Here is an 11,154-nt window from a genome sequence, read left to right on the forward strand (position 1 = left end):
GAGGCCCTGGCACAGGGTGCCCAGAGAAGCTGTGGCTGTCCCATCTCTGGAGATGTCCCAGGCCAGGCTGGACGGGGCTTGGAGCAACCCGGAATGGTGGAAGGTGTCCCTGCCCATGGCAGGGGATTAGAATGAGATGATCTTTATGGTCCCTTCCAACCCAACCCATTCTGGGATTCTCTGATTGAATACAGGTTATTTCTACAGGCAGAGACCTGTGGCTCAGTGCTGGGACTGTACCAGCACACAGGACTTGGACCCTGGGTGCAACAGGGCTCTCACACAGGCTGGAAGCCTTTAAGGACAGACAATCCACATTATCCCACCTGATTTCACATTGCTCCCAAGGAGAAAGTGGAGCATGGCTCACCAATGACCAACTCTCATCATCAGGGAGCAAAGCTGTGGGAACAGATCCCTCACACAAACACCCTCATCCCTACCCAGTCCTCATGCACCCTCTGTCCCCAGATTCCCCCTTCTCTTTTGCCACTCCTTGATCTATCCAGGATTTCCTCATCTGAGGTCAGAGGTATCAGCTCATGGTGCACCCCTGCACTGTGGATGTGCTCTGAGAAATCAAATCACATTTAATTGCATTTATTCCTGACTCTCATGCACGAAAGTATTCTTTACTTTCTCAAAATTGTCTGTTACCTTTCTGACTGGCCTGTAGGACAGTTTCATGCTGGCTGAATCTTTTGCTAACACCCAGCCTTAACCTTCCCTGACACATTTTCATGCCATTCCCCCAGATCCTGTTGCCCATGTCCCTTCTCCACCCTCCCACTGGAAATCCCAACAAACAACTCATCCTGGGGCTGCAAGAGCCACGAGTTGGAAGAGAGAATCCTCCACACTTATTTTCACCCCCAACACAAGACACAGACACAGCAGAGGCTGGTTTGGGGTGTTTTCAAGCATAATTATATATTATCAAAAGTAGAAAACCAAGCTAGATAAAAATTCCTGCAATGGCCTGGCAGCACTGCTGCCTTCTCTGTGATCCACACAATGAGAAGGGCTCTGGAAAAGCCACTGGAACTGCTCTTGCCTGCAGAGCACAGGCACAGCACAGGGGGCTGGGGTCCAGATGGAGACAGGGAGCCTTCATCCCCTTGGAATGTGGCTTCACTCCATACTCAGCACCAACTGGGTTTTCTGTGCCCCAAGGGAACATCTGGCTGGGTCAGCCCTGAGCAGTGAATGCATCATGGAAGCTTTTTTTAAATTATTCATCACATGCCTGTGCCCTCCCTGCTGCCTTTCCTGCCCTGTGGCAGCAGCAGAGTCCTGCCCACAGCAGGACAACATCTGGAGAGCACAGACAGATGTGCTCCAGCTGGCTCTCAGGAGCCTGGTGGTGAATCCAGCTGATCACACCTCAATTAACATGTTAAGCCATGTCCTGGGCAAAAACCTGTGCCCTGGGCACAAATCCATGCCCAGCCAGCCTGGGGGGAAGCACTGGCTATTTCTGAGACCATGGTATTGATGGTTTTAGCTTCTGGCACAAATAAACCCTGCTTGCACTGTGGGTTTTATGGTGGGGGTAGAACTGGTTTGAGATTTGGCCTAAATTTAGATGAAAGCATCCAGTCAAATGTGGATTATAACCTGGTAACCTGGTCTAGTGGAAGGTGTCCCTGCACGTGGCAGAGGGTTGCAACTGGATGAGCTTTAAGGTTCCTTCCAACCCAAATAATTCTGGGGTCCTGTGATCTTCAGCTGGAAGGAGGCTGGAGAGAAAAAAACACTTGAGGAGGCAAGACAGTGGGCAAGCAACAGGACATGGCTTTGGTTGTAATTCCAGGTTCTGAGGTTCTGGTCTGCAGCAGGAAGAGAATCTGCAATCCTATGTGACCCCAAAAATAGAGTTGGCAAAGGCCTCAAGATAAACCTGGTGGGGAAAAACAATCAAGCAATGCTGAGCCTTACTTGAGGCCTTACTCTGCCCAGAAAAGACATCCAAGAGTAAAACCCAGAATAATTTTTCTGATTTAGGCACTTATTTGTCCTGAGAAAACTGCTTTGGCCAGCACTGCAGCCCTTGGAGACAGCAACCAGATCTCCACACTGGGTCAGGCCAGCAGCTTGTGCAGGCACTGGTTTAAGGACACACCTCAAGTCATTGTCACAACTACACCAAAGACAGGAGGCTCCAGCCTCCTGGTAGGTCTGTGACATAAATTAGCTCAATAAATAACCAGCCCTGGACTTTCAGGGCTTTTTAAGGCTTTTGAAGTTCTTCAAGACTGCCTCTAGAAGATGTACTGAGAGGAAAGGTGATGTCCCAGTGATGGAAGAGCACTCTGCCCCATGGCAGGGGCACTGTGGGGACAGTCTTTGTCCCACCACCTCCTGCCATGCCCTGTTGATGAGACAGCCACCCCAAGGCTGGCCGAAGGAGACATTTACAGGGTCACTCTGGTCACCCAGACTGGTCTGTCCCCTCTCCCAGCTCCCCCAGTCCTCGCTGGGAGCATTTAGGGCCGGCCTTGGGGGTGGAGGTGAAGCACGGTGACCTCAGCTTGCTCCTCACCACAGTCCCCTGCGGGCCACAAGGGTGGGTGTCCCAAAGGTGCTGGCACCCCACAAGGGCACCCTCTGTCCCCGTGGGCTCTGAGCCCTCTTTGGGGAGACCTGCCACCCCACAGCTGCCCGTGTTGCCGAAGGAAGAGCTTCTCTGCAGACACTTGTGGGCACAAGCGCCCAGGATTGGGCTGATGCTGGGCATCCCAAGGGATGAATCCCCTCCTCTTCCTCCTCCTCCTTCTCCCAGGCAGCCTGGGGGAGGCTGAGCTTTGCTGTCCCTTTGCACCAGAGCCATGCTTGTGGCTGTCCCTGTCCCAGGGGAGATGATGCCTCCTGCACTTGCACTGAAATACACAGAGGAGCTCTCGGTGGAATCCGGGGAGAAGCCAATGGGGTGGGATGTGGATGGGGGAAAATCAGGCTCCTGCCCTGCTCCATCCTCCTGTGCCACTCCCAGAGCACCAGCACTGGCTTTGATGCCTCCTCCATTCCCCACTGCCAGTCCAGAGGGAGGGATGTCCCTCATGGGGAGGGAAAGGTTTGCCCCAGGCTCAGCTCCAGGGGCTTTCCCCATCATCCATCCTCCAGGAAAAGCCTCTCCCACGCCGCCATCTCCGAAAGCTGCGTTGATCACGGACACATCTCCTGTCTTCAAGGCCAGCTTCACCAGCAGCCAGTGGTGATGGTCTGTCCAGCTGTCCTCCAAACCCCCCTTGGACTGCAACAGTGATGAGCTGGTCTCCTTTTGGGGCTCTGTCTTGGTCCCTTCCACTGGCAAGGACTCCTCATCTGCCAAAGTCCCTGAACTCTGCTCAGCTTGGGAGCTTTCTCCAGACCCCTCCTCATCCCCAGCTGCTGCAGGACTGCACATTGTCTCCAGGAATCCCTGCCAGATCTCTGTGGACTTGGGGTGGAGCAGGCTGTAGTAAATCACCAGAGCTGTGACACCTGGAAAGGAGCAGAAAAGTGTCACTGAGGAGTCCCAGCAGCATTTTGGTCAGCTGTGGAGAAGAGGCCAGACCTTGAGGCACCACCAGATCAACAGGAACTCTGCAAAGATGCTGCTGAGAATCAGGTGTATGAGCAGAACATCTTTCCAGCATTTATGGGGATGCAAGAATCCCACTTGAGCAGATTTTGGCAAAGGAAGTGCACACTCAACCCCAAATTTAATCTGGATTAATTTGCAGACTGAAAGCAGAGAGATGTGTGATGAAAGAAACCTTCCATGTACAGCATCCCCATCCTCTGGCCTTTAAACCAGCAAGTTTCTAAGACAGCTTCCTACTTTTACCCTAAACTCATCCAAGACCACAGGAATTGCTCCTTTTCCATCCCATTTTTTAACATGGTTGATCTGAGGGTCTGGGGAGTTGCACAACTTCCCCCTGCCCCCATCCCTCTGGGAAAATATGACCCTGCTTGGCACAAAGATGCTCCAAGGGCTGGATCCCCTCTGCTCTGAAGCCAGGCTGGGAGAGCTGGGGGTGCTCACCTGGAGAAGAGAAGGATCCAGGGAGAGCTCAGAGCCCCTTCAGGGCCTAAAGGGGCTCCAGGAGATCTGGAGAGGGACTGGGGACAGGAGGCTGGATGCTCATTTCCTGAAACTACTCTAAAAATGTGCAATCCAGGCTCTAAAATCAATGTTCTTACCTATTAAAGACCCTGACATGACAGCCCCAGTCACAGTCAGGCTGTTCCTCAGCTCTACCTGCAGGAACCGGGTGCCCAACAGCAGCAGGAGCGTGTTCTCCATCAGCATTATCTGCAAGGCAGAGGGAAGATACTCATCATTATATCCTTCTGATGGCTTTAGATGTGCCTCTCACAACAAAAAACACACATTTTCCAGATTTTCATGGATTCTTAGAATCACGGAGTGGTTTGGGTCAGAAGAGACCTTAAAGCTCATCCTATTGCACTCCCTGCCATGAGCAGGGACACTTTCCACCACTCCAGGTTGCTCCCAGCCCCACCCAACCTGGCCTTGAGCACTTCTTCTGTTATATTTTGCACCTAATTTATCACTTAAAACACAAAAGCTGCCAAACCATGAACTTTCTGCAAGGTCTTCACCTACTTTTTACCATTGACAGGAATCAAACTCAGTGCAGAAGACACATCCACCTTGGTGACCACGCGGCTTTGTCAGGACACAGCAAGACTCTGGATTTTGAGCAAGTGGTGATGTGAGAGGTGAAAATGGAGAGTCTGAAGCTGTTGCTCATCCCCATCAGCTTCATCCATGCAGAATACAAAACAATTCCAGGTACTCACTGCATAAAACACGGCCACCCTGGTCCTGGAGGGGCCGGGGCGGACGTTGATGTAGCAGAAGATGTAGACAGCTCCCAGCAGGCAGTTGAAGAGCCTCCAGCGGCACGGCTGGGTCACAATATCTGTCTGCTGGGCCCCCAGCCAGAAGGACATGAGCAGCCAGTGCACCCCTGCAGGGAGAAAGGACTGGATTTGCAAAGCCATGCCCAGGAGAGGCTGCAAACCTGAGCATGGCAGGGCTGACATTGTGTCAGAACCCAGGACATTCCTCTGGCTGCCCTGGATGGCTCAAGACCCTGGCAGGGGGCTCAGAGACCTTGGCATGGAGTAAAAAACACCTGTGCCTTCAATTTTAACCCATGGAAGCAGTTATCAACTTTGTGTGAAGATTTCCAAGCCACAAGGGTTTGAGTAGAATGTTAGTGAATTCATCACCGGGTGAAAAAGGAGAATTTTGGGATTTTTAAAATGAGGGTTCAAGAGGCAAGATGGAGGAATCTGGGCGTGTCCTGTTCTTCTTCTCCTTCTTCTTGCCCTCCATCTTCTGCTGTGATGGTGGCATTTTTGGATTGGTTTAAAGTAGAGACAGACTGTCTAACATAGGTGATACGTATTGGAAAATTATTGTAAATAAAGTACATGTAGTTTTTAGTATAAAAAGATAACACTGCCCCAAGGGCAGTCAGTGTGCCTCAACCTGACCTGCCAGACAGACCTCAGCAGGTCTGAAAAAGAATGTAATAAATAAGAGAAAATAAACAACCCTAAAAACCAGAGCTGAGGAATCTCGACTTCTTCTTTGGTTGCGGGGATGGGAAAAAAGACTCTTTAATACCTCAGGAGCCATTTCAGCAACATAAAACCCGAGAACATTGGGGTGGGATGTGGGGAACAGGATCTCAGGTCTTACCTGCCACAGCAAAAACCCAGAAGGAATAGAGCCTGGCAAAGAGCACCAGGGCCAGCACCCGGGTGCCCAGCATCCCTGTCCTCCAGAGCAGCAGGCACAGGATGACAGCAGCTGGTGGGCTCAGGTGTCCAGGCTTCATCAGGAAGGTGAAGTGGCTGTAGGAGACCAAAGCCCAGGCCAGGGACAGCAGGGACAGCCCTGCACTGACACCTGTGTGGGGACAGGGGCAGTCAGGGCTCTGATGGAGGCCCAAATGCACAGCAGGGACAATTCTCTGTGTTAAGGAGGTGTTGGCAGCACAGCACTCCCATACAAGCCAGACACCCCTCGATCCTGCCAAGTGAATCACAGAATCAAGGAATCACAGAAGGGACCTTAAAGGCCATCTAGTCCAGTCCTTTGCAATGAACAGGGACCCCTTCCACCAGACCAGGTTACTCAAGAGCCCTGTCCTATGGCTGTGACAGTTTGGTCAGAGAGAGAGAAAGCCAGATAAACTTTCCCAGGAATTGTTCTGGGGAGTTCTGAGAAGGCTGAGAGAAAGAACTAAAACAATCTTGCAGCTGGTGTTTTAAACAGTTGTTTTCTCATAAGATGTTTACCAAAGGGTGTCTTCTTAATTAGCCAATGGGTGTTGATTAAATGACCAGTCAGGTCCACCTGTATCAGAACAGGGTATAAAAAGGAATGGGTTTGCAATAAACTTGGGATTAGCCTGAGTTAGAGTTTATGTGTGAGTTTATGTTAGAGAGTTAATGTGTCACTTCATTTCGTTCCTGACTCAACAGTGACACTGCAACCTGACTTGAATGTTACCAGGGATGAAACTAGAGCATTTCAACTAAGTCCTCCTAAATCTGGTCTCTCCATGCTCAGCATCTCCCTGTGGATATCCTCTGAGCATCCAGAGTACTCTCTGAGTATCTCCCTGTGGACACCCTCTGTCTCCATGGACAGAGCTCTGCAGCCCCAGGGCAGCTCCAGCCCAGTCACTGCCATCGGACCAGAGATGGACAATGAGCAAGTGTGACCTTGCACATGCTGTGACTCCACACTGCAACCTCCCTCTTTGCACACCTGAAAATTCACCTTTGGGGAAAAGCAGCCACCTTTGCATTCAGCCACAGCACATCTTTCAGCCAGGCATTTCCCTGCTGCTATTCATTGAGGCTTCCCAGTCCCTCTGCAGCACATCCCTCCAGGGAGGGCACACACATCCCTCACCCCTGAACCATCCTCCGGGGAACTCACCAGGGATGAATCCTGCTGGGTCCACGGCCACCACCACATAGGCTTGGAGCAGGAGGTGAGGCAGGGTCTGCAGCAGGGCCTCCAGGAGCCGCAGCACACAAACATCCCCGAGCTGAGCCAGCAGCTCCCCGGCACTGCCGCCCGCCTTGGCCGCCGCCCGCAGAACATCCCAGTACCTGCAAGAGCCACCGTGACGGGATGCCCACGCTGCTTGGAGGAAATCTGGGGCTGCAGCCGGGTTGTGGGGGGTGGGTGGATGGCGGGGAGTGTCTCTCACCGCTTCCAGAGGCCCAGCTGCAGGAGGTGGAGCGCCAGGAGGCAGCAGCCGGGTGCGTGTCCGTCTGCCCGGAACCAGAGGATGCTGAGGAGCTGAGCGGCGTAGCCGGGCACCAGGCAGGCCATGGTGAGCCCGAACCAGCCCAGCTGGCCCCGGACAAGGTAGTGGATGATGGCACAGAGCCCTGGAGAAGGGCAGAGAGGCGGTGATGAGGGATGACACAGCCACACCCCCCCCCCCCCAGCAACTGAGCGGTGACATTCATAACCAGAGAATCCCAGATTGGTTTGGGTGGGAAGGGACTTAAAGCTTCTCTCATTCCATCCCTGCCATGGGCAGGGACACCTTCCACTATCCCAGGTTGCTCCAAGTCCCATCCAGCCTGGCCTTGGACACTTCCAGGGATCCAGGGGCAGCCACAGCTTCTCTGGGCACCCTGTGCCAGGGCCTCCCCACCCTCACAGGGAAGAATTTCCTCCTAATATCCAATGTAAACCTGCTCTCTGTCAGTTTAAAGCCATTCCCGCCAGAACTCCATCTCCCAGCCCTTCTCCTGGGCTTATCTCCAGCTGCCGGCTCCCGGTGGCGTTGTCAGCTGAGGCGCAGCCACAGCCACCGAGGGGCCCGGCCCCCAGGAAAGCTCTGATAAAAAGCTCGGGCTCCAAAATAAACAAACAAATAAATAAATTAAAATGTCCATTTTTCAAATATGAAAAAAAAATAAATCCAAGAGGATTTTGGGCCCGCGGAGATGCCGGGAGCAGAACCGCGCATCTTCCCAAGCGCGGGGCGCAGGGATGAACCCCCCCCTCTCCCCGGTACACGGAGGGGATTCGGGATCCCCGGGATGGCCGCAAAGGCGTCACTGCCAGCATCCCACCCGCCTTTCCAGCATCCCACCCGCCTTCTCCCTCCCCTCCGCCCGAGCGCAGCCCCGCACGCCCCCGCGCATCCCCCGCGCATCCCCCGCGCATCCTGCGCGCTCACTCACGGGCGCCGCTCTCCGCCGCCAGCAGCGTCAGGCTGAGGCTGGGCACGGCCCCGCGCATCCTGGGAGCAGGACGGGGAGGAGGAGGAGGAGGAAAGGGAGGAGGAGGAGGTGGTGGGAGGAAAGGGAGGAGGAGGAGGAGGAGGAGGAGGAAGGAGCCGCCGGGGCCGGTCCCGCTCCGCCCGCCCTCACCGGGCACCTCCCCCAGTGTCCCCTCCCCGGGCAGTGTGACATCACGGTGCTTGCGCCACCCCCGGGGGCTTGGGGACACAGAGACCGAGCATCCGAGACCCCTGGAGCTGCTGTGCTCTGCCACAAGCCCATCCCGTACCCCCCAAATTGTTGTGCGGTGTCACAAACCCTCACCGATGTCCCCCGTGCGGTGGCACAAGCCCATCCTGATGTCCCCCGGGCTCTTGTGCGCTGTCACAAGCCCATCCCGATGTCCCCTGAGTTCTTCAGCACCTCTCAAGCCCATCCCATTGCTCCCTGTGCTGTTGTTCGCTGGCACAAGCCCACCCCGACGTGTCCCCAATTGTTGTGCACCGGTCACGCCCACCCCGATGTCCCCCGTGCCCGCGATGTCCCCGTGTGGCGGAGATGACACTAGGTGGCAGCTGGGACATGGCGTGCACAGAGCCATGAACTAATCCCGCTGTTTTCCCGCCTCACCACCGAGATGAAACCGCTGTGAAATGGGATCCCGAGCATCCGAGCTTGCAGGAGCCCTCTGGTGTGCATTTGCTTTTTATCCCAATTTCCAGCCCGGCAGCCTCCAGCCCTGATATCTTTATAGAAAATAAATTCCCAGCAGGTCACTACAGGAAAAGCCACAAAAAGGGGTTTAATTAAGGCAAAATATCACCTCTGGTTTTGGTGGTTTTTGCAGTATTCTGCAGGAAGCTCCCAAAACTTTGTACATCAGCTGAGCTGTTGGATGTACCTGTTTTCCAAGACTTTCATACATTTACTGTTGCTCTTTTAAATTTTATTAAGGTTGTTTTTGTTTGGTTTTTCTTTTGCAACTCTGGCAATAAAGCCCAGGCTCTGCTGTATAACAGTAGCCACCAAACTGCTCAGAAATATCCTTGCCTGGTTTCCCTACTCATGGGAGCATCCCCAGGCTCTCTGTGGGTCTCCAGCACTGCTTTTTACCAGGAATTTGGCATCTTTGCATCCTCAAATCCATCTGATTAGGTCTGGGAGCCCTTTGGGTGTAAAGGACAACCCACTTTTCCTCCTGTCCCACTGCCCTGCCCCTATTTGTGTTTCATTAATTAATGATGTTGGGCTGCTGGGCCCATCTCCAGCGAAGCATTTTAATAAAGTCAGGGGTGTAATGAGGGCTCTGGAGCCAAGTGAAGCTCAGCCTTGGCTGTCTCTGTCCTCCACAACTGCAAACACCATGTGGCCCATTCCTAGAAAACCCAATTTTCAGCATACAAAGCACAACTCAGCCTCTAATGAGCACCAAAGACTCTTCCAGACCTGAGAGTGGGATGGGGAAGAACCAATTTTGCAAATTCAGCAGTGAGCAATCTGCCAGGGTCCATGCAGGCATAATGTGACCTTTCTTGTCACCCACAGAAGATGTGAACCTCATCATCTCATCCCTCCTGCCCTCCGTCACCATCATTCCCACCCTGAGGAGTCTCAGCTGTCTCTCCTCAGTCTCTCCTCCTGTGTTCCAAGCCAGGAATAAATCCTGTGCCATCATCACCCCAGAGCTTTGCCAGGCAAAGAGGGAGGAAGCCAGAAGGCTTTCCAGAAGATATTCCCAGAGCTAGACACCCTCCCCAGCTCCTCTGCCAGCTCCCAGTTGCTCTGGCTGCCTCCCAGTTTGGCTGCACTTTTCTCTGCTGGATTGCAGCACCCAGGAGCCTCTTTTGCTAAAAAACTCCTCGTGTCTCCAAAAAAGCAACATCCTGGAGAAGAGAAAGGTTCAGGGAGACCTCAGAGCCTCTTCCAGGGCCTAAAGGGAGAGCTGGAGAAGGATTTGGGACAAGGCAAGTGTCCTGGTTTGAAAAGGAAGTGAGTTTTTTGGTTTGACCACAGCATCCCAAAAACTCAATTCCTTTTCAAACCAGGACAGCATGGAGGGACAGGACACAGGGAATGGCTTCCCACTGGCAGAGGGCAGGAATAGATGGGAATTTGGGAAGGAATTCTTGGCTGTGAGGGTGGGGAGGCCCTGGCACAGGGTGCCCAGAGAAGCTGTGGCTGCCCCTGGATCCCTGGAAGTGTCCAAGGCCAGGCTGGACAGGGCTTGGAGGAATGTGATCTGGTGGAAGCTGTCCTTAGGAATGGCTTTAGCCCTTGGAGCATCTCAATGGCCTCCTCTGGACTCTCCCCAGCAGCTCAAAGTCTTTTTTGTGTTGGGGACCCCAAGACCTAGGCGTGGTGCTCCAGGTGAGCTGCCCACAGGTGACATCACACAGACCCAGCTGTTCCTCATGTGCTGAGCCATTTTTCAGCCCAGATGTTTGGCTGCACATCTGTGTGCCAACACCTCACAACAACTCAGGGAAGGGTTCCAGCAACAGCCCTGCCCTAAAGGATTTGGGGACCTGGGCACACTTTTTGCAGGTCCTTCCCTTGCCTGAGGTGATGCAGCAGAGCAGGTCTGACAGGTGATTGTGGATGATGCCAGGCAATGCAGACATTAGATTTTTCCTCTATAAAATGTACATTTTTCTTGCTGTACAATGGTGATTCTTAGAGCAGCTGGTCCTGGCATCCACAAGAACATTTGCCTTCCTGGATTAAGTGCAAATTCCAATTCCAAAGCTGTTTGTGGGAGCTGCTGTGTAAAAGTGACCACAGCACAATTATGTGTAACCACGTTGTGGGACCAAGCACGTTCGACATGTATTTGACCTCAAAAAAAAAAAAAGCAAAAATAAGGAAAGAAAAGCA

The 11,154-nt window shown here is 53.2% G+C and overlaps 1 protein-coding gene across 3 annotated transcripts; it reads right to left on the bottom strand.

The window, feature by feature from the left end:
- Positions 1-899: 899 nt before the first annotated feature.
- Positions 900-8,315, bottom strand: XKR5 (XK related 5). 3 transcript variants are annotated; one of them, XM_063153154.1, is made up of 7 exons: positions 8,242-8,315; positions 7,251-7,434; positions 6,974-7,149; positions 5,723-5,932; positions 4,813-4,982; positions 4,189-4,300; positions 900-3,483 (listed from the first exon to the last, which is right to left on the bottom strand). In XM_063153154.1, the coding sequence occupies exons 1-7, from the start codon at positions 8,297-8,299 to the stop codon at positions 2,432-2,434; spliced, it is 1,962 nt and encodes a 653-aa protein (XP_063009224.1). In that variant the 5' UTR covers positions 8,300-8,315; the 3' UTR covers positions 900-2,431. The 3 variants fall into 3 exon arrangements, with proteins under 3 accessions (XP_063009224.1, XP_063009225.1, XP_063009223.1); XM_063153155.1 differs by lacking the exon at positions 8,242-8,315 and adding an exon at positions 7,747-8,113; XM_063153153.1 differs by lacking the exon at positions 8,242-8,315 and having other exon boundaries at positions 7,251-8,113.
- Between the last annotated feature and the right edge of the window lie 2,839 nt (positions 8,316-11,154).

The sequence above is a fragment of the Melospiza melodia genome, chromosome 3, assembly GCF_035770615.1.
Source record: "Melospiza melodia melodia isolate bMelMel2 chromosome 3, bMelMel2.pri, whole genome shotgun sequence".
Lineage (NCBI taxonomy): Eukaryota > Metazoa > Chordata > Aves > Passeriformes > Passerellidae > Melospiza > Melospiza melodia.

Excerpts from the sequence above, each read along its gene's own strand:
- XKR5 (XM_063153153.1), bottom strand. The coding sequence starts at position 7,627 with ATGGGACTTGGAGCAACCTGGGATAGTGGAAGGTGTCCCTGCCCATGG. Across the intron at positions 5,933-6,973 it reads CCCAGCAGGATTCATCCCTG|GTGTCAGTGCAGGGCTGTCC; the intron begins GTGAGTTCCCCG and ends GTCCCCACACAG. Across the intron at positions 4,983-5,722 it reads CTGGGTTTTTGCTGTGGCAG|GGGTGCACTGGCTGCTCATG; the intron begins GTAAGACCTGAG and ends TTCTCCCTGCAG.